The sequence below is a fragment of the Dendrobates tinctorius genome, unplaced genomic scaffold (genome assembly GCF_039654945.1).
Source record: "Dendrobates tinctorius isolate UK_male_01 unplaced genomic scaffold, ASM3965494v1 ptg000117l, whole genome shotgun sequence".
Lineage (NCBI taxonomy): Eukaryota > Metazoa > Chordata > Amphibia > Anura > Dendrobatidae > Dendrobates > Dendrobates tinctorius.
The window spans coordinates 12,848,437-12,870,448 of record NW_027361785.1 but is presented as its reverse complement, the minus strand read 5'-3'; the positions used below and the strand labels follow the sequence as shown (position 1 = coordinate 12,870,448).

At 43.9% G+C, this 22,012-nt stretch overlaps 1 protein-coding gene across 6 annotated transcripts in view; it reads right to left on the bottom strand.

Annotated features, from left to right (window-relative positions):
* The window catches only part of INPP4A (inositol polyphosphate-4-phosphatase type I A), a 197,972-nt gene that overhangs the window by 7,712 nt on the left and 168,248 nt on the right, over positions 1 to 22,012 (bottom strand). For all 6 annotated transcript variants that reach the window (XM_073590559.1, XM_073590561.1, XM_073590563.1 and 3 more), the window contains 2 exons: positions 21,047 to 21,159; positions 20,267 to 20,421 (listed from right to left, as the gene is read on the bottom strand). In XM_073590559.1, the coding sequence (XP_073446660.1) occupies positions 20,267 to 20,421; positions 21,047 to 21,159 (268 nt within the window). The remainder of the gene's footprint in view (positions 1 to 20,266; positions 20,422 to 21,046; positions 21,160 to 22,012) is intronic.

Sequence of the window (22,012 nt, the reverse complement as noted above, 5' to 3'; positions counted from 1 at the left end):
CTGTTTTGTGGACAGTTCAAACATAAGCCCCAGCGGAACCTATGAGCATACTAAAATGGAGCTGAAGTTGTATGTACGGTACATATACAGCTATAACCTTTGAATTATTTCCTTCAAGCACATCACGTAGTAACCAACAGTAGAAATGTCATTGATCTTTAACATGGTTCACTATACCACCTAATGACTAAGAACTATTTCTACGCTTTATACTCTACATAAAATAACATAATGGATATATTGCATAAAATGAAGGTCAGACATCCCTATAAATAATTAGTACACAGCTGGAATAGCCAGCACATGCAAGCCTAGGTTTTACTCATTTACCAGGCCATATATAAACGCAGATACAATAAGTAATGTCCATTTCTTAAACATATAAAGTACCACTTAACGCTAAAAAATGGTTTGCATTGCGCAGATCAAAAAGAAGAATTTTTTTACAAAATGAGGCATGAGTGAGGGTATAAAATAGGATTTGGTTAAGCCATCTAATATTCATATTTATATATCTGTGGGTCAGGATAAATGTTTTTTCCAGTTTTTAGGTCTCAAAGAAACCAAGATTGGAACTGAAAAGAGGTTGCCGCGCTAAAACAGCACTGTGTGATCAGAACTTTGTATGACAAATGTTGGCCGCACAAAAAGGAAACTCAAAGAGAGGATAAAGGAACATTTAGATAACATCTCTAAAAGGTTTGTGGGACATCCTTTATCCCGCCATTTTCCCGAAAAACACGGCAAGGCAGTTGTGGGATCCTCATTTTTTGGCATTCAAAAAGTTCAAAAAAATCCCAGGGGTGGGGATTACATAAAAAGCATGTCTAGAGTTGAATCCAAGTGGATCTTTGTGCTGGATAGTCTGGTGCCAAAGGATCTTAATCATGAAATTGAACTGTATGCTTTGTAACACATTGCAGTTCATTTCTTATTTTAGCCCCCGTATTAATTCATCCTTTTAAGGTTGTGATTTTTAGGTGTTTATGGATTGGATTGTTATTTTATTTGTAATACAATATTTTTTCAATTGTAATAAAGAATTAACTTTTTTATGGGTATGAGCATATATTCTCTATATCTATGTAATAATTTTTATTTTTTTCTCTCTTTTCTTGTGGTGTTTGTTTTCAGGTGTTTTAACATCAAGCTCTTAAACATTTAGTTTCTAAAAAACTTCCAGTTTTATTTCCACTAAAGTTTGAGTTTATAAAGGTTTTAATAACTTGTTGCAGTGTAAACACAGTTTCTGCCTATGGGCATAATGCTGCCAGCATTGGGTTATGTGTGCGTCATCGTTGCACAAGGGTTGCGGGGGTATATAGAGTGACAGCGGCAGTGCAGGTTCCACACCTTTGAGGCTTTGAGGAAGGGGGACGGCTCCCCCGAAACGCGTAGATTGGCCCTTGCACACGTCCGTCTTGCACGGACTGGTGACGTCACCGCTGACACCACACGGCCCCCGCTAACCACGCCCCCCGCTCGCCACGCGACTGCACGGAGACGCCATCGGCCGAGGCTGCCTGCCGGCTTGTGGGGCGCGCTCTCTTGTGGGGATTTTGGGTGTTCTTTTTGTGCAAACGGGAGGACGCTCCCTGTAGTGCACCAGTACTACATGCCCATTGGCCTTTCACTTCACTCACATGTGGCGTCTATGAGCACCGTCATCAGCGGCAGCAAGTCTCGTCACCAGTGAGTATCACCATTTGTCCTTTTGGAGTGATAACATTGCATTTGTCATTCACAGTTCTGATCACACAGTGCTGTTTTAGCGCGGCAACCTCTTTTCAGTTCCAATCTTGGTTTCTTTGTGACAGAGAGCACACCTTATCTGCCGGGTTTGCCAGAAGCTTTCAGACTAAGCTGTGTATGTATTTGTAGCGCCGGTCTGATTACTTGCATTCCAGTTTTTATGTCTATTTGGTTCCTAAAAGGATAGGGTTTTTATAGTAGTGAGGTGTATTGGTCACACACATCTCTTCTGCCACATTTCAAGGGCTTTGATGTATACAGAAAGTGTATGGATTGGCTTAGGGACCTTATCAGCATAAAGTGTAAAAAGCATTTACAAGGTAATACATTTTTGTGGTCTTACTACCTTGAGAAGACGAATGGAAGCAAATTTTGATTTCTTTTTCTAAAAACCAAGAATTAAATCTAAACTGCAGCTAGAAATAAGTGAGATGTAGGGTCAAATAATATAGATACAAATAATGTAAACTACAAATTCCAAATTGACCACAGGAATCAATTTCCCAGCTCCTAACATCTATATAAATGCACAAATAAGATCATATCTGGTCCATTATGTGAAATAAAAGCTTATCAACAACATAGGATGAAGCATATCCAACATGGTAAAATCCCAATCTTCTAGGAACATGGAGGCATAGCAGAATTGAAAATAAAATAAAATGCAAGCTTTATATTGGGCATTTTTCTGTGCAGAGGCACTTTTCAGGAGCAAACAATGGCTTTACACATCCATGTCACTTCCAAATTGCACAGGTGCCCAAAGTAATGGGAAAAATAGAAGGTGCGCGAGCTATATTCCAAGGCTATATGTATATACTATATAAACATGGAAGCACAACAGGCAGCAGGTGAGGAAGATTGTTTTTTTGTGTGTGTTAAAAATGTTACATAAAAATATAGATTTTCAAAGTGCATGCATCTTTAGCGTAATCAAGCCTTAGATTGATCAGAACTGACCATGAAAGCAAATGTGCAGCTACCACCATGCTGCCAAAAGATGAAGCCTCAGCTAGACTTGCATCTATGGCTTGGCCATTGAGGAATAGATGGGTAAATACCGTATATCCTATAAAGTATGTCGTGAAAGCAGCATGAATAGTACAAAATTCAATAGAATACTGAAGATTGGTACATACGCTACATAGTGCCAATGTATGGTACTATAGATACAAAGCAGCATCAAGGACATGAGGTAAGTAGTAAGCTGAACGTAAATACATATATACAACAATGGTCTGCCCAATTCCTATGAGCTACCGAAAATTTAGAAAATTTTCAAATGTAAAATGAAAACCGTAAGGCATTAAATACAGGACATAGCTCAGTCAACAGTGCGAGAAAGTCCTGTGATCCCATTAAACTTTGTATTTCCAAGCATAAATGCTTTTGCCTCTTCTTCATTTGCAACGAAATCTGGAAACCAAGTATGCAATGCTGAGGAACACCCAGACTATGAGCAAATTTGGGCTGAATGCTAACAATGGAATAGAGTAGAGGAGACTGGGATCCAGCCTAAAATCTCGGATCGGAACCAAGCCACTCAAGTTCTTCTGGGTGACTATTTCTCGAGTTCCAATGCTGCAAAGAGGATAATTTGGGATTGCAAATGAAAAAAAAAATAACATTATGGAACCCGCACCCCCCCCCCAAAAAAAAAAAAAAATGGAATATACCAAAAATTGGAAGAGAAGGGTAAATAGCAAATAAAAAAACATAAAAATATGCATCAAAGGAGGGTCACAGAATATTGGAAACATACATTTAAAGATGATGTAAGTAAATTAAAAGTAGCAATGTGGAGTCAAAAGAAGAGAAAAGAGAGAATAAAAGAGAAATCATAAGAATGCATCATAGACAAGTGAAGCGAAAAATAAAAAAAACTGGCAGATTTCCATGTTTGGTTCAGTGCAAAGAGCCACTTAGTCCATGCTGCCATGCATCATCATGCTGCTAAGCAGTGGCATCTAAATGCAAATAGACCATCAACAAACCAGTACAAGATTTGACCCTTTCAATCTCAGAGGGAAAAAATGTTAAATAGTAACCACCGTTTTAATTTTCATTCAACAAATCAACAGTAAATATGGAAATAAGAAACTTTGTAAAATATTGTTTTACATAAATTTGCTTCTTTCTTCTCCTGGATTGATCTTCAAATCTTTTTTTCAAATGGTAAAAGCTGTAAAATCTGTATTCAATGAAGACAGAATTTCACATTACTGACTTAGGAGATTACAGATGGTGCTTAGAAGATTCTATGGAGAGTGGAAGGGGAGAAGAAAGGAGCTAGAAGCAAACACAGACATTGTGCTGTAAGTATACCTAAAATGACAGTTACTTTAAATCTATGGGATAAAGAAGAAAAAAAACATAACTGTCTTTTCAGGAGAACTTGCCGCATATTGTCTTGTAGACGTCTGCCTCTAGACCCTCCCTTTCACCATAGACTCTTATAAGCACCAGCCGTCATCTACTAACTCAGTAGTGTAAAAATCTGTCTTCACTGAAAATAGATTTTACCCCTGAATTGACAGTGAAAGAAGCAGATTTTAGATGAAATAAAAATCAAAACAATGGTCACTCTTTAAAGCTGTCAGACGACATTGTCTGAGAAAGTTGTATGCCACTGTAAAAGATTTCTCATTACTATAAAAATGTTCTGGTGATAATAACCAGACCTCAGGGCATTAACATTAATTGCTTGATGTAAATTTGTCTATGTGTATGCTCTCCTGAGATATCTACTTTATTATAAACTGGAGATGACATAAAGGCCAAATACATGAATATAAAATTCTAAATGCCCTGAAATTGTATAACCAATGGAAATGAAAAGATCAAAAAAAGTTGAAAAAATAAAAAAGATTGCTTCTAACAAATAGTCATTTACTGGTTATGTAGATACTAGAAACACTGTATCCATCTCATGGCCAAGACTGTCCTCTATACAAAACAGCTGTACACTAATAAAAAGGACTGGTGTAAAAACAGTAGTACATGGTCTAGTGTACGTGGTGATCATCAATAGCTGGGTCTACATATGTCTCCTACTATGCGAACTGCAGTACTCTACTCTGCCCTCAACAGGGCAGAGCAGTGCGCCTGCGCCGCGACGGGAAGCAAAGAAGAGGACGTCATCTCTACAAGATGGGAAGCGCTGGACCGCGACACCCTCCGGACCCGAACAGCCCTGGGTGAGTATAATCTAACTCGTTTTTCTTCTCTTTCAGGTTACATCAGGGGCTTATCTACAGCATTACAGAATGGTTTAGATAAGCCCCTGATGGCGGTGGCCGCAGCCTATATACCAAAAAATAGGTGACAGATTCCCTTTCAGAATCGTGGGCTTACACCATGTTTCCCTATTTTGCTTTAAATGAGGAGCTGTTATATTGGGTCACTAAGCTGAGAGGGGAAGTGATAGAGCAGTTATTAGTACTGGGTTCCTATAGGCATAGGGTACTAGACATGGCTCATTCTCATGTCTTGGGTGGGCATCTAGGAGTAGACAAAACTCAAGAGCATGTCCTTCAGAAGTTCTACTGGCCTGGATGTCACAAAGAGAATGTTATCTACTGCCGGTCCTGCCCTACTTGCTAGCTAACTGCTTCAGTATCCCACATCTGCTGTCCCCTAGTATCACTGCCCATTACAGAGATTCTATTTGACCGGTTTGCCATGGACCTTGTCAGGCCCCTAGTTAAGTCCGCCAGGGGGCATTAGTACATCCTGGTGGTAATGGACTATGCAACACGGTACCCGGAGACGGTACCTCTGGGAAATTCCTCTGCCAGAAGTATATCTTGAGAGCTAGTCCATATTTTCTCTCAGACAGGCCTGCCAAAGGAGATCCTGACAGACCAAGAAACTCCTTTTATGTCCAAAGTGATGAGGGAGTTGCGAAAAGCAATCCACATTACACAACTTAGGACGTCAGGGTACCATCCACAGATGGATGTCCTGGTGAAGAGGGTTCAACAAGTCCCTAAAGTCCATGCTTAAGAAGGTCCTTGAGAAGAATGGCCGAGACTGGGATTACCTACTCCATACCTGTTATTCTTTATTAGGAAAGTTCCATAGGCCTCTACGGGGTTCTTACCAGTCAAGCTGCTATATGGACAGCACCTTACGAAGGAGACCTGGGACGCAGAGATTACTCCTAACCAGAGCATCGTCGAGCATGTGATCCAGATGCAGGATAGGATTGTGAACTTGATGCAGACTGTGAGAGACAGCCTCTTCTAGCACAAGAGACCCTGGAAAGGGTGTACAAATCGGTCAGCGAGACTGAGACAGGTTAGCCTTGGATACTGGGTGTAGGTGTTGATCCCCACGGTGGAAAGTAAATTTTCCCAATTTCACCAAATTTGTGGCCAGTTGGCAATGGCCATATGAGGTGGTCGAAAAGCCGAGTGACGTCCACTACAAGGTCCTGCTAAAACCATGGCGAGACACCGGTAGAAGCAATGTGCTGGGAACCAGTCCTAAAGCCAAGGTCGAGAATGTAACAGTGGCAGAGATTCTGTCATCGGATCAGAAACACCAGTGCCGAGAACTGCTTCAGTGGAACTGAGACCTGTTTACTGAGTTGCCAGGACGAAAGCAGGTTGTTGAACATGAGATTATGACAGAACCACATGTGCGAGTGAATCAAAAGCAATATCGATTCCCCAAAGCCCACAAGGTGATTTCGAAGGAGGTGAGAAGAATGGTGAGCCTGGGCGTCATGGAAGTGTCAAAAAGCGGTTGGTCCAGCCCCACTGTCGTTGTGCAAAAGCCAGATAGAGAGTGGCGTTTCTGTAACGACTAGAGAAAGCTGAAAAAGGTGTCTAAATTTGATGCATATCCAATGCCCCGGGTCAATGAACTCATTGAGAGGACAGGGTGAGACAGATACATTTCCACCCTGGACCTAATGCAAGGGTACTGGCAAATCCTCCTGTCCCAAAGTGCCAAGGAGGAAATGGCCTTCTCGACATCTGACGGTTGCTTCCAGTATGCCTTTCGGGCTGCAAGGAGTCCCAGCTACGTTCCAGAGGGCCATAGACCAGATCCTAGCTGCTCACAAAAAGTATACCGCAGTTTACCTGGACAACATTGTGATCTTCGGCCCGAATTAGGGAAGTCCCCTGCAGAAGGTCCAGGCGGTACAGGATTTGCTGAGGAAGCCAGGGTTTACCTTAAACTAAAAGAATTGCGCTATGGGGAAAGAAGAGGCAAAATACTTGCACTACATCGTCAGAAGGGGTGAAATAAAGCCGCAAGTGAAGAAGATGGAGGCAATCCAGAATTAGCTGCAACCAGTCTCCTAGAAGCAGGTTAGAGTGTTTCTGGGATTTGAGGGAGAATATCGGTTATTTATCCCAAATTTAGCCATGATAGCCACCCACAACTGATCTTCTTAAGAGCACGAGGACGTCGATGGCCAAATGGTCCCCTGTAGCGGATATGGGGTTCCAGCAGTCGAAGCTCGCCCTATGTAAACAGCTGGTCTTGGTCGCACCTGACTTCAGTAAAGAGTTCGTGGTCCAGACAGACGCCTCTGAGATTGGATTGAGAGCTGTGTTGTCCCAGGAAATAGATAGTGGCGCACAGCCAGTCCTAATGCCGGAGTAGGAAACTTTTCTCCTGTGAAAAGAACTATGTAATCGTAGAGAGACTGCTTAGCCATCAAATCAGGAGTTGACACACTGAAGTACTACCTATTAGGCCGAAAGTTCAGGCTAGTGTCAGACCATGCGCCCCTGAGATGGATGAGGGAAAGGAACGGAAAGAATTCCCATGCGACTATGTGGTTTCTAGCGCTTCAGGAATTTAGTTTTCATGTGGAGCACATGCCCAGGAAACTACATGGTAATGCAGATGCCCTGTTTAGACTTCCCTGCGTGGTGACTGAAGGTGCCAAAACCCTCGGCTTTGGGCAGAGAAGGGGAATATGTAACAAAGTCACTGGCAAAGTACTGGATGGAGGGGAGATATGTTTCACTGAGGCTATTAGCTTCAGTGATTTGAAACCTGGAAGTTTGTTCCAGCACACTAAGTGCCAAGATGGGTTAATCGGCCATTTTAAAGGCTAGGCTTATAAGTTAACAGCTGAAGTATGGGTGGGAGGCTGTTCACCATATCTCCTGCCAGGGTGGGTGTTCGATGTATCTGGAGCCGGCAGCTCCAGAGAGCCGCATTGTGTTAAACCATGGTGAACCTGGTTGTTTTATCTCCGCAGACATATGGATTGTGCTATATTTTCTCTTTTGTTTTCTCATTATGGCAGAAAGGCCATGTTTATTTTGTGGAAACTGCCATTATATGTGTGTTATATATAGATGCCATTATACATATAACACAATAGACTCCTGAGCCTCGTTATTCTACTTAAGATCCCACTACAAAACACTATACATTTCTCTTACAATATTCAAACTGTTACTTAAACCTTGAGCATAACTTTTACATTGAGACAGCTGAAAATCCAACCACATCACTAACATCCATAGTTTAGATGTAAATACAATGTAGTTAGCAACTTATCTTTATTTTAAAAGATGTGTTGGGGACAGGATTGTCATAACTGGAGATATGAGTTATACAGATCGAAGGCTCAGGGAGTGATCACTACTTGCAGCCTCCTTTGTGAACAGGTAATTGAAGTAGGTTATCTGATGAAGAAAAGACTTGGAGAGTGTACACACAGTAATTAACAGGTAGCTGTTAAGACCCCGTCTCACATAGCGAGATCGGTAGCGAGATCGCTGTTGCGTCACCGATTTTGTGACGCAACAGCGATCTCGCCTGCAATCTCGCTGCGTGTGACACATAGCGGCAATCGGGCCCCTGCTGCGATGTCGCTGATCGTGCTCGAATGTCCTGGGCCATTTTTTGATCGTTGGTGTCCCACATGCATCGCTGTGTTTGACAGGGACAACGGCGAACGACCTCAATACTACAGGTGTGAGAGACAGGATCCCAACGACCGTCGTATCGCTCCATATCGTTGCTGCGATCTGACTGTTTGACATCTCACCAGGGACCTCGTAGCGACGCACCAGCGATCCCTACCAGGTCGCACCATTGTCGGGATCGCTGATGCGTCGTCAAGTGTGACGGTACCCTTAGGGATGAGTGAATAGCTTTGGATAAGAGCTTATCCGAATAGCTATAGCGCTTACCGAATTGCTGCATCGGGAACCCGGATACCTGGCGCGCTCGGGATGATCAGCTGTTCAGCTCTGCAGCTGCATGTGTCGCGGAAGTGTGACAGTCACAACACATGCATGGAGAGACTGTTAGGTTCTCCATAAATGCGTCATAAATGTGTTGTGACAGTGAAACAGCGGCTACATATGCAGCTGCGGCACCGAACAGCTGTTCATGGGAGTGCTCCAGGTATCTGGGTTCCCGATGCAGCTATTCGGATAAGCTCTTATCCGAAGCTATTCGCTCATCCCTTGTAGCTGTCAATGTTGGATAATCATCTGGACCAGCAAATGTGTCCTGTATGCCGCCACGTGCACACCAGGGCCTCAATGTCTTCACATTGTGTAGCCATTCTGTCTGTAACATAGACAGCACAAGGTAAAACAATATTTGAAGGATTTTTAATTAGAATTCTGGCTTTACAGAATCCATGGATATATCCATGATCAAAGAGCCAATTCGCATCTGTGGGTAAAATTGTAAAAATTTTGGTAGCGGGCAATCCACAGGAGTTCAATATATCCCAAAAGTATCGATATACACTACCGTTCAAAAGTTTAGAGTCACTTAGAAATTTCCTTATTTTTGAAAGAAAAGCAGTTTTTTCCAATGAAGCTAACATTAAATGTTTCAGGAATACACTCGATAAATTGTTAATGTGGTAAATGACTATTCTAGCTGCAAACGTCTGGTTTGTAATGCAATATCTTCATAGGTGTATAGAGGCCCATTTACAACAACGATCACTCCAGCATTTCTTATGGTACTTTGTGTTTGCCAACTGAGTAAGAAGATTAATGGATGGTTAGAATACCCTTGAAAACCCTTGTGCAAGTATGTTGGCACAGCTATAAACCTGACCTTCCTTTGAGCTAGTTGAGAATCTGGAGCATTACATTTGTTGGTTCCATTAAACTCTCAAAATGGCCAGAAAAAAAGAACTTTCATGTGAAACTCGACAGTCTATTCTTGTTCTTAGAAATGAAGGCTATTCCATGCGAGAAATTGCCAAGAAACTGATGATTTCCTACAACGGTGTGTACTACTCCCTTCAGAGGAGAGCACAGACAGGCTCTAACCAGAGTAGAAAGAGAAGTGGGAGGCCCTGCTGCACAAGTGAGCAACAAGACAAGTACATTAGAGTCTGTAGATTGAGAAATCGACGCCTCACAGGTCCTCAACTGGCAGCTTCATTAAAGAGTACACGCAAAACACCAGTGTCAACGTCTACAGTGAAGAGGTGACTACGGGATGCTGGCCTTCAGGGCAGAGTGGCAAAGAAAAAGCCATATCTGAGACTGGCTAATAAAAGGAAAAGATTAATATAGGCAAAAGAACACAGACATTGGACAGAGGAAGATTGGAAAAAAGTGTTATGGACAGATGAATTCAAGTTTGAGGTGTTTGGATCACACGGAAGAACATTTGTGAGATGCAGAACAACTGAAAAATACTGAAAGAGAGCCTGACGCCATCTGTCAAGCATGGTGGAGGTAATGTGATGGTCTGAGGTTGCTTTGGTGCTGGTAAAGTGGGAGATTTGAACAAGGTAAAAGGGATTCTGAATAAAGAAGGCTATCACTTCATTTTGCAACACCATGCCGTATACCCTGTGGACAGTGCTTGATTGGAGCCAATTTCATCCTACAACAGGACAATGACCCAAAGCACACCTCCAAGTTAAGCAAGAACTATTTAGGAAAGAAGCAGGCAGCTGGTATTCTATCTGTAATGGAGTGGCCAGCGCAGTCACCAGATCTCAACCCCATTGAGCTGTTGTGGGAGCAGCCTGACCATATGGTACGCAAAAAGTGCCCATCAAGCCAAACCAACTTGCGGGCGAGGCTTCTGGAAGCATGGGGTGAAATTACTCCAGATTACCTCAGCAAATTAACTGCTAGAATGCCAAATGTCTGCAATGCTGTCATTGGTGCAAAAGGAGCATTCTTTGACGAAAGCAAAGTTTGAAGGAGAAAATTATTATTTCAAATAATCTTTTTTTCGAACCTTGTCAATGTCTTTACTAGATTTTAAATTCATTTGGCAACTCATTTGATTAATAAAAGTATGAGTTTTCAAGGAAAACACAAAATTGTCTGGTTGATCCCAAACTTTTGTACAGTATTGTATCATATTCATGTGTGGTACGTGTAGAACACTTAAAGGATGTTTAGTACAATGAGGGCCAAATTGATTCTCTAAGAGGTTTCTGGGGAAAAATATGACCCAGAGCAGAAATAAGGGCTAAAACTGAATTTGAATCGAATGTCATCAGCTGACTCCTTCTTACCTCAATAGAGGGAGGAGTAAGGGGTGTGGGAGACCTTTTATCACGTCAGCTAAGGAATATCCTGGTCAGACCCAAAGAAATGCAACGAGTATTGCAGATTTATTTATATTTCCTGCGGCCTTCCCTGCCAGAAGCTCTCAAGAATACAATTTATATCTTTCTGTATTTTCATTTTTTTACCTCTGCACTTTTGTGTATTAAATCAAAAATTGAATATGTTTTTCCCTTGTTATTCTAACATACTCGCAATCTCGAGGAGAGAAAATAGCTTGGTCATGTTACCTTTTAGCCAGAGCTTGGGAAAGCTGCGGGTGCATGTGTAATAGTGTACCGCCCAGTGCAGGCATCTTTCTGGCCACGTAGAACGGCAAATGGTGGAAACAAAGCGTACCATGGACTGTCTGCGGGGTGTGCTTAGCTAATTGTTGGCCTAAAGCAATAAGTGAACGTTGAATGAGTGGAAAGCAGTGTCACATTCTAGGCAAGTGTGCTGTGAGCAAGTGGGCGCTTGTGACAAATTGGTGGCAGCAGTAGTGGCGCTCATGACAATGATTTTTTAGTACTTACTAAAATATACTGTAAGTATTAATGGTTTCTTGTTGCATGTAAAAGTGCCGGCCTACTCAAAGATTGTACAATTCTCCTGTTCTCAAAATGGATGCTGTTGGAGGGTCATGTGACCATCCTCTTCCAATTGAAAAACAGCTTTCCCATGTTCAGTGTTTTTCAATTTGTTGGAAGTCTGTACCTCAGGGTATGCAGACAGTCAACACATGGGTACTGTCAAGAAAGGCCGTACTGAGCCCCTGGCCTCAGGGGAGGCCGACATGACGAGGTGACAAGGGAATAAAGGGAGCTGACATACAAACTCAGTGCTTATGGGGTTAATCAATGTGGGTCTAGGAGAGGTGGAGTTTAGGTCAGGGATGCAGGTGGGAGTGGGGATTTTTTTGTGGTGGGGGAAAAGGGGGCCATATAAAAGGGGGTGGCCATTTTACCGAGGCAACCATTTTAGGTACTCACCGGCCCATTCAAGAAGCTGTGGAGTACCTATTCCAGTGATGGATGTCAAGGCCTTGCTGCAGCAGCTGAGAAATGCTGCGGGGACGCAGGGCACCGAATGGCTGCAGGCTTCTGTGAATGGCCTGCTTCAAGGGGTAGTGACAGGAGTCCCTCACGCTCCTTCAGATGGACACCGGGGCGCGGAGGACTAGGCCTCCGGAATGCCTAAATCCTGATGTCACTCCTCGGGCCCGGCGCCGCATAAGGAGCCCCTCCGGGGACCCTCCGGCTCCTGGCGGTGCCTGCGGTAACCCGTCAGGGAGCTGGGAGGAATCCAGCTAGATGGCGGGGCCTTCAGCAGGGGGAGGGGTTGGCCTCCCATCAGATGCAGCACAGAGGGGAATGTCTGGACCTGGTGCGGCGGGCACCTGCGTGGCAGCGGGGCCTGCTCGGCGACGTGGAGCTAGGGAATCCAGGGGACGGGGGCCTTACCGGGGGGTCCCTCAGCGTTTCGAACAAAACGAACGGCAGTCGGCTGACCCTACTAACAGCGCATGGTCAGCAGCAGGGCAGGATGAAGTGAGGCAGCAGAATCATGGGGAGGGGGAGGAGAGTATGGCTGCAGATGGGAGCGGGCAGCAGTCGGTTACCTCGGTCGCCTCTTATACACCCCCGTTCCGGATGGCGGGGGAGTTATCTGGAAGTGGGCAGCAGGACACACACGCCAGCACCAGCACAACGGCGGATCCGGGGGTCCCTATACAGGTAGCGACCACAATCTCTGTGGGAGGTTGGCGACCTGGCTTGTGGGGAGACCCAGAAGCTGCTGGACTGACAGATGACCAGCTGGGAAGGAGAACTGGACCCACGCATCAGGAACCTGGACCTTCGGCTGCTGGGCACACAGCACCCAGGCAGCTAGGTGAGAGTGACCTTTATTTTCTTTTTGACCCTCGCTTAGCTTTGCCTGAGGGCAGAGAAGTAATATCTGGGGGGGTTAGCGGGGGTATTGGGTTAATATTACATGGCATTAGGGATTTAGCCAGGGTGTGTGGGCATGAAGGGAGAGTGTCACCGTCAGCCTCATGGCTTGGGAATTGTGGGCAGTATGCGGGTTCTTGGGGTGCATCGGGTCTTGGGAGTGGTTTGGTATATCCTAGTCCAGGGACGGGTGTTCCATCTTCATTAATGAGTGGCGGAGGGGCGTCGGAAGGAAACGCACGGGTGACTTGGAATGCACAATTCAAAGTGCGGGGGTTAGTGGAGAAGCGGACAAGAATGATGGGATTCGTTTTAGACGATTCAGCCAGGGGTGAGGTGTACATATGTTTCGAAGGTCTGTTGGGGTCACATTTAAAAAAGGAGGTTAGGGAAAAGATATGGAAGGGGGGATATGTTGAATTATTTTTCTTGTTACCGTTGGAGCGTTTTAACCTTGATAGACTCTGGCACTGGCAGTTCAGGTCAGTCAAGGCACTCAGCGGCAATGCATAAGGGACTGTGCTTTGCATTTAACGAAGGGACCTGTAGATTTGGGAGTAAGTGTAAATTTAAACACGAATGTTCGGAATGCGGGGGCACCCATGGAGCAGCAAAGTGTCTCTGGGGGGTTAAACAGAGAGGCGGGGATGCAGCTGAAAAAAGGGGAGACGCCGGTTCGTCTGGACGCAATGGCGGGATACCTAAATAGGTACCCTGATGCTGCGGCAGCTTCTTTGTTGAAGGAAGGTTTTAAAATTCCTTTTGTGGAGCAGGAGGTTAGGTTGTTAAAAAAGAATTTAAAGTCTGCATTTCAGTTTCCGGATGTGGTTTCTGAGAAGTTAAATAAGGAGGTCGCTTTGGGTAGGATGGCGGGTCCATTTGAAACGGCTCCACTCAGTAACTTGAGGGTGTCGCCGCTTGGGGTGGTTCCTAAGAAAGAACCCAATAAATTTAGGCTTATTCATCATTTATCTTTTCCAAAGGGGTCATCGGTGAACGACGGGATAGAATCACAATTGTGTTCTGTTTCATATACATCTTTTGATGCTGCTATGGATTGGGTGCGGGTATGCGGAAAGGGGTCATTGCTTGCAAAAACGGACATGGAAGCGGCTTTTCGTTTATTACCAGTGCATCCCAGTAGCATGCATCCGTTGGGCTGCTTTTGGGATATTTTTTTTGTTGACCGCTGTCTTCAAATGGGTTGTTCGCAATCGTGCGCTTATTTCAAAACCTTTAGTACGTTTTTGGAATGGGTTGTTAAAGATGTGTCAGGCTTAAACTCGTGCATACACTACTTGGATGATTTCTTGTTTATTGGTCCGGTCCAAGCCCCCGATTGTTCAATTTAGTTGCGGACAATAGAGAGAGCGGCTAAGAGACTTGGAGTTCCGCTGGCGGAGGACAAGACTGTTGGGCCGGTAACTTCTCTAACCTTTCTCGGTATTGAGATTGACACCGTAGCTATGGAATGTAGATTGCCGGACGAAAAAGTGTTTGCTCTACGAGAAGAGGTTCAACACGCATGCATTTCAAGGAAGATAACTCTACGTGATCTACAATCATTATTGGGCAAACTGAATTTTGCCTGTAGGATTATGTCGATTGGGTGCGCTTTTTGTCGTCGGTTGTCTTTGGCGACGGCGGGAGTGAAATCTCCCTTACATTTTATCAGACTAAAAAAGGAATTGAAAGAGGATTTAAAAGTGTGAGCACTCTTTTTAGCGGACTACAATGGTAAATTGATTTGGATTCGGCCGATGGAGAGTGCGGAGGTTTTGGGTTTTTCATTTAAGGTAGTTGAATATTTCGGTTTTGGCTTGTGTTTTAAAAACAAATGGTTGATGATTGAATGGCCTAGTGCGTGGCGTGAGCAGGGCTTGGTTGCAAATCAGCTATTGGCTCAATTGTTCCCAAGGGTTGCAGCGTTATCGTTATGGGGAGGAGCGGTGCGGGACAGAAAAATTTGTTTTCATTGCGAACACACTGGGACGGTGGCGGCTATAAAAATGCTATCTGCAGCGTCACCAGAAATTGTAAAAGTATTGCAACACATGGTTTATCTATTTTGACGTTTAACTTATGGATTGTGGCAGAATTGGGTGAAGGGGTTGCTAATCCTGTTGCTGATGCTATTTTTCATTCACAGAGGGACCAGTTTTTGAAGTCGGGAATTGAAGTGGATTCAGTGGGCCTGAAGTTCCCGGCGGAAATGTGGAACCTGCCCTTTGGGCAGTGAAGGAGTTATTCTCTAAGTCATTATCTGTCAGGTCTTGGAGGCAATATGATCAAGCCTGGGCGGTGTGGCAGGCTTGGAGGGCATCATTAGGTGCTGACATGAAGGATGAGAGTCTACTATTGTTGCTTGTAGGTCATTATTGGGAGGCGGGTTGGTCAGTGTCTAAGATCAAGATTCTAGCGGGTTTATCCTTTGGTTTTAAGGTTAGAGGGATTCTGGATGCAACAAAATCATTTTTGGCACTTCAAACGGTTAAGGGTTGGAAAAAAACGGTGGAGGTCAATGGGTAGGAGGCCAGTATCTTATGAAGTTTTATTGGTCATAGGAGAGCAATTATCTAGTTTTTGTTCTTCCGCTTGGGAGGTGGACTTATTTCGCGCAGCTTTTGCTTTGGTGTTCTTCAGGGCATTTCGCTTAGGAGAATTGGTCAGCCCTTCCAGGGTAAAAAAGGGGGGATTATTACGGGAAGATGTATATGTTTCTGATGATAGGGTGGTAGTGTTCATCCATTCTTCCAAGACTGATGTGACTGGTAAAGGTTGTAAAGTGGTGTTGTTTCGGGTTCAAGGTTCTCCCTTATGTCCAGTGGTTTCTGTAGATAATTTCATGAAACGTGGGGGCAGTTTGGGTGACCCATTGTTAGTTCATGCGCATGGGTCTTTTCTGTCACGCTTCCAGTTTATTGCGGTTTTCAGACACTGTTTGGATTTGGGGGGCATTTCGTCCTCTGATTGCAGTGGACATTCCTTTCGGATCTGGGCTGCTACGGAAGCTGCCAGGATGGGTTTATGTGAAGTAGTGGTGAAGACGATTGGGCGTTGGGAATCAGAGATTCCGGTAGTATGTTCGCCCAGCTTTGATATGAGTTGGCTCCTTATATGCTTGTAAGTTCTTAACGGTGTTGTTGTTTTTTCTTTTCCGTTGCAGAAAACGATCATTGGCTGGTGTGGATTATGGGACACTCATTTGTTTTCTGGGCCGCACAGAGAGCAGCAGTTCGTACGGATGGGCGACAGTTAGGTTTTCCGCGGGACTCGGTAACCCTGCGTTGGATTGGTAAAAGGGGATGGTATGGAGACAGTTGTTGCCTGAATTTCATCGCTTTGTGCGCCTGGATCGGGTCTCTGCTTTAGTTGTAATACATTTGGGGGTAACGATTTGGGGGAAGAGGCCTTGTAGGGAGTTAATAAAGGTCATGTTGCGTTTATGGGTAATGTTCCCAAAATTTCTGATTGTTTGGTCGGACATTGTTTTCCGAAAAGTGTGGAGGAGAGCACGGTCGGTAGATGGGGTGAACAAGGCTGTTTCTCACTTTATGGCAAGGAATGGGGCGGTTGTTGTGAGACACATGGGTTTGGAGTCGGGTGTAGGTGCTTTTTGGAGGACCGACGGTGCGCATTTGAATGCGGTTGGTATAGACATGTGGTGCTTGGCAAGAGAGCGTCGAAACAGCTTTGAGAGTTTGGGGGGACATAAATGTTTGAGGGGGTCAGAACATTTATGTTCTTGGCGGGGGGGAGGTCCTCGAAGTTGATGGAATTGGAAAATGGCAGATTGGTTGGGGGGGGGGGGATCTTACGAGGTCCTGGACTCCCCTTGGTGAATTCAAGTGCACTGGGTATTTACAATCCCGTGGAAGGGATAATTAGTGGGCCCGTTAATGGTTTTTTTTTTTGGCCAGGTTGGTTGCTATCTATCCTCGAGCTGGTGCCTAGCGGCTGGGGGTAAGACTTAACATGGGGCCAAGGTGAAAGTTGTGGATACTTACGGTATTCAGGGGTTTGGGCTTCGAGGACCATCCACCCCTTTTGGGAGGGAACTGTTTGTAAATTGTTGTACTTTAAATGTTAATAAGTGGCTGCTGTGGCCAATTAATCCAACTTTGGCTTTGTCCTTTATTGGGATCTGGGGTTCGGTTATGGGAAGGAATTATGGGGTGTGGGATGGTACTGGATCATTTATGTGAAGCTCACATGAGTCACGGATACCCTTTGTCATGATTTGTCTGGCTTGGTTATTCTAGCGTTAATTTCTGTAGCCTCACTCTGACCCTGGGTGGACTTCTTATAGCCCTCTTTTGGGAATTTCCCTTGTCAGTGATACTTTCGCCCTTGGCTGAGTGTGTTGACCCCTGAATGTGTTTAGTGTCGTGTGCTGGTTTGCCTGATATCTTGGTTTTTGACTCGGTCTGATCTCTGGACACTGCTTGTTGGATTCTGTTTCTGTACCTTCTCTGTCCATTTGGTGTTGACCTCTGCCTGGCCCCGACTATCTGTTCTGCCTAATCCCTTGGTACTGTAGTGCTATCCCGTGCTCTGACCCCGGCCTTATCTGGTTTACGTTCCTGTCTATGCCCCTTGGTAGCTCTGTCCTGTAGTTACCTTTCTAGCAGTTTTCCTTCAGCTCCTAGCTCTCTGGAGCTTAGGCCACACCCCCATCAGTCAGGTGCTTCAGGTCCTATATGGCCTGAAGCAATCTCTCTTCAGTCCCGTTCGCCCCGCGTTCCTGGGAGCCTGAGGCTGTCTTCAGGACCTGTCTTCCTGGGAGATTGCATCGGTGAGTTTCACTTGCAACCCTTCCCGTGGCAGGTACAATATGTCTTTCCGAGTGAGGCCTAACTTTTCTGAACACATCTTACTGCTTGTATGATGGTACAAGAGCTGCATTCACAGTTTTTCTAGTTGTCACAAGAAATAGTTTACAATGAAATAACTTTACATGGCTAGTGTACAAAAACAACTGATAGAAGTGCAACGAGACAAAGTATATTTTATGCAGAGATGAAATTTGCAAGTCGTAGATATGAAGCTTTCAGAACGATGAATGCAGCTGTAGCTCAGGATCAGTGATGGAATGTATTAGTAATGGTATTAAACTTTCCTGTAGATTATTCAGTTTTGCTGGTGTCTGAGATGCTGTTATTTGAACCAAACTTAGCAAAATTTCACACAATATCCGAGAAATTTGACCCTCTTTACATATAACACTTTTGTAGAGAGATTTTTTTTTTTTCACTTCTTAATGCCATACCACTCTCCCCTGGAGTGAGTTTGCAACTTTTTGTGCAACGTTTTGCAATTCATAAATCTGCCTTACAGCTCATTTTCACAGCTATCCACGCCCAGATTAAGCTACTTGGTGGCATAAAATATCAAAAAGTCTCAAAAAATTCTATTGAAACCATACTTTGCTTTCTACACACGCTAAGGCAGGAGTTTTGAGCTTCTGCCTCCAGAGCTGCACTCTTCTCAGTGGTCTTTTTAGCAATCGGTGTGAGTCTCAGAACTCAGATCTCCACCGATCCGCAAGGAATTGAAGGGCCTAAACAATACGTTATTTTCATAAACTTACTCTTTAAACAAAAACTAACAGTAACCAATTTATCTACTTTACAAACCACTTTGTTATACAGTGTGAAAATAGAATGTAAATTACTTCAAATAACGTGTTAAGTTCTAACGTTAGCTTAGAAAAGTTGGATAAATGTATATGCTCCAGTAAAAAAAAGAAAGTGAATAAATCTGTCATATGCTGAAGTTTTAGAAAATAGAAAGGGTCAAATAAGTGAACCCAACAGAAAGGTTAAAAGGGGATGAAGAATTTGCGTGTAGCAAAAACATTTCATAGACATGTATGGAGGGAACAAGACTGAGAAGCTTTTCTACACTACACAGGGAAAGAGGTTGCAAAAATGGAATCTGTCAGCAGGATCTCACACCTCAAACTATTTATTTGCTCACATAGCTCTTTCAAAGAGAAGCCCAGCAATACCCTTACATGAGCAGACCGTTTTTCCATTATTGAGCAATCAGCGCTTGATTTGATATGTAAATGAGGCTATAGATTTGAAGCCTCTGTCACTCCAGCTCTATTCTCTACCCAAAGTTGCCTCTACCTGCTTGATTGACAGCTAATCGGAAGTCACACATCATAGAGGCTCTCAGACAAGCAAAAGGAGGTGGCACTGGGCAGGCTGGAGTGACAGAGGCTTCAGATCTACATATAGCTCTTTGGCCTCATTTGCATATCAATTAAAATGATGATTTCTCCGTAACGAAGGAACAGACTAACCATGTAAAGGTATTGCGGAACATGTCTTTGAAAGAGTGAAAATGCACACAAATAATTTAGGATGGGAAATCCTGCTGACGGATTCCCTTTAAGCTTTCTTGTGGTAAGTGGTGCGCAGGGGTTAAATGCCAAGGCAATGTTTTAATGAGAACACTGAAAGGATATAAATCACAACTTCTCTTTTATTCCACAGTAACATCTCTACTGCTGCTGCACATAGAACATAGGTGCGGATCTACTGTACAAACAAGGCGAGATGGAGAGGGTAGGAACAGTCATGACAAACCACACAGCCTCGGTGACCTGACAAGTAAAAGCTGGTATATGCCTAGAGCCGATGTGGGTATCCCGACACCTTCCAGCCGTTTAACTAAAACATCTGGAAAGCAACAGGTGACCCAATCCTTCTCCAGAGGTTATGACTAGAGAACCAGGGCAACCTGCAGATGCATTCCCAACAACCACAGTTTTCGGTCAATAAAAACCCAGTGATCAGGTCTCCAAATGAATTTAAGTGCAGAAAACGAGAATTATTTTTTGTTATTATTACCACTTTACTGCATTAGGAGTTTCACCTTTATTACATAATAAACTATATATAACGTTTAGACTTTTGCTTCTTTCTAACCTTGTTACCTGGATTTTTTTCTGGGAAGCACACATCTGTAGCTCGCCTGGTTGCTGTAGTGAGGGGAAATAAAACAAAGCCATTGAGCAAGCGGGATTTCGCTTACCTTCGCATGCACTCCAGAGCTTGTGTAAAAACCTGTGGCGCCATTCCATGCTCATGCTGTAGAATCAAGCACTGCTCCAACGTCACGGACATGGCTGTGCGGTCCTTGGCACTTTTACAGCTTGTAAATCGAACACCATTTAGTCGTCTGCATATCTAAGAACATGGGAGAACTCACGTGACATAACACAAAACAGAAGAAAATCGCCTTTCAAAAATACTTTCCAGAATTTTCATAGCAACTGTTTAGGGCATTATTTATTACAAAATAAAAGATAGATGATGACGTAGCACTATTGGAAAACTGCAAACAGAACAATGTGGAGGAACTCCCCGGAATGGATATATTCCTTTTTAGGTCGGGATCACACATGCGAGAAACTTGGACATGTCTCGCATCTGAATACCTGCCACTGCCGCCGGCACTCAGGAGCGGAGCGTGCGGCTGCATAGAAATACATGCATCCGCACGCTCCGCTCCCGAGTGCCAGCGGCAGTGCCGGGTATTAAGATGTGAGACTCGTCCGAGTTTCTCACATGTGTGATCCCGGCCTTACATACTGTAAGTGCATATTACTCTGATTATGTTGAATTAAAAATTATAATAATTGCAACATATTCTTAAAGATTTGTACAATGGAGTCAGAGTAATATTATTGTGAAATGAAGTCAATAGCTGACTGTTTTATATATTATATTATGGACACACACAGATTTATACAGTTTGCATACAGTATATCTAGTACTCTCTCACTAATAATAAACTAGTAAAATTGCCTACCTCAGCAGCTTGCCATAGGATGTCAACATTTTTGTTCTTCCTTGCATTGACATTCTGTCCAAGGAACCGGAGCAGCTCGGGGAGACATGTTTGACTCCGAGACCGTGGGAGACCTAAAATAAACAAATAATAAAAGCAAATCTAAAAAGTCACTTTAAGCTATATACAGTGGGGAAAAAAAGTATTTAGTCAGTCAGCAATAGTGCAAGTTCCACCACTTAAAAAGATGAGAGGCGTCTGTAATTTACATCATAGGTAGACCTCAACTATGGGAGACAAACTGAGAAAAAAAAATCCAGAAAATCACATTGTCTGGTTTTTTTTCATTTTATTTGCATATTATGGTGGAAAATAAGTATTTGGTCAGAAACAAGCAATCAAGATTTCTGGCTCTCACAGACCTGTAACTTCTTCTTTAAGAGTCTCCTCTTTCCTCCACTCATTACCTGTAGTAATGGCACCTGTTTAAACTTGTTATCAGTATAAAAAGACACCTGTGCACACCCTCAAACAGTCTGACTCCAAACTCCACTATGGTGAAGACCAAAGAGCTGTCAAAGGACACCAGAAACAAAATTGTAGCCCTGCACCAGGCTGGGAAGACTGAATCTGCAATAGCCAACCAGCTTGGAGTGAAGAAATCAACTGTGGGAGCAATAATTAGAAAATGGAAGACATACAAGACCACTGATAATCTCCCTCGATCTGGTGCTCCACGCAAAATCCCACCCCGTGGGGTCAGAATGATCACAAGAACGGTGAGCAAAAATCCCAGAACCACGCGTGGGGACCTAGTGAATGAACTGCAGAGAGCTGGGACCAATGTAACAAGGCCTACCATAAGTAACACACTACGCCACCATGGACTCAGATCCTGCAGTGCCAGACATGTCCCACTGCTTAAGCCTGTACATGTCCGGGCCCGTCTGAAGTTTGCTAGAGAGCATTTGGATGATCCAGAGGCGT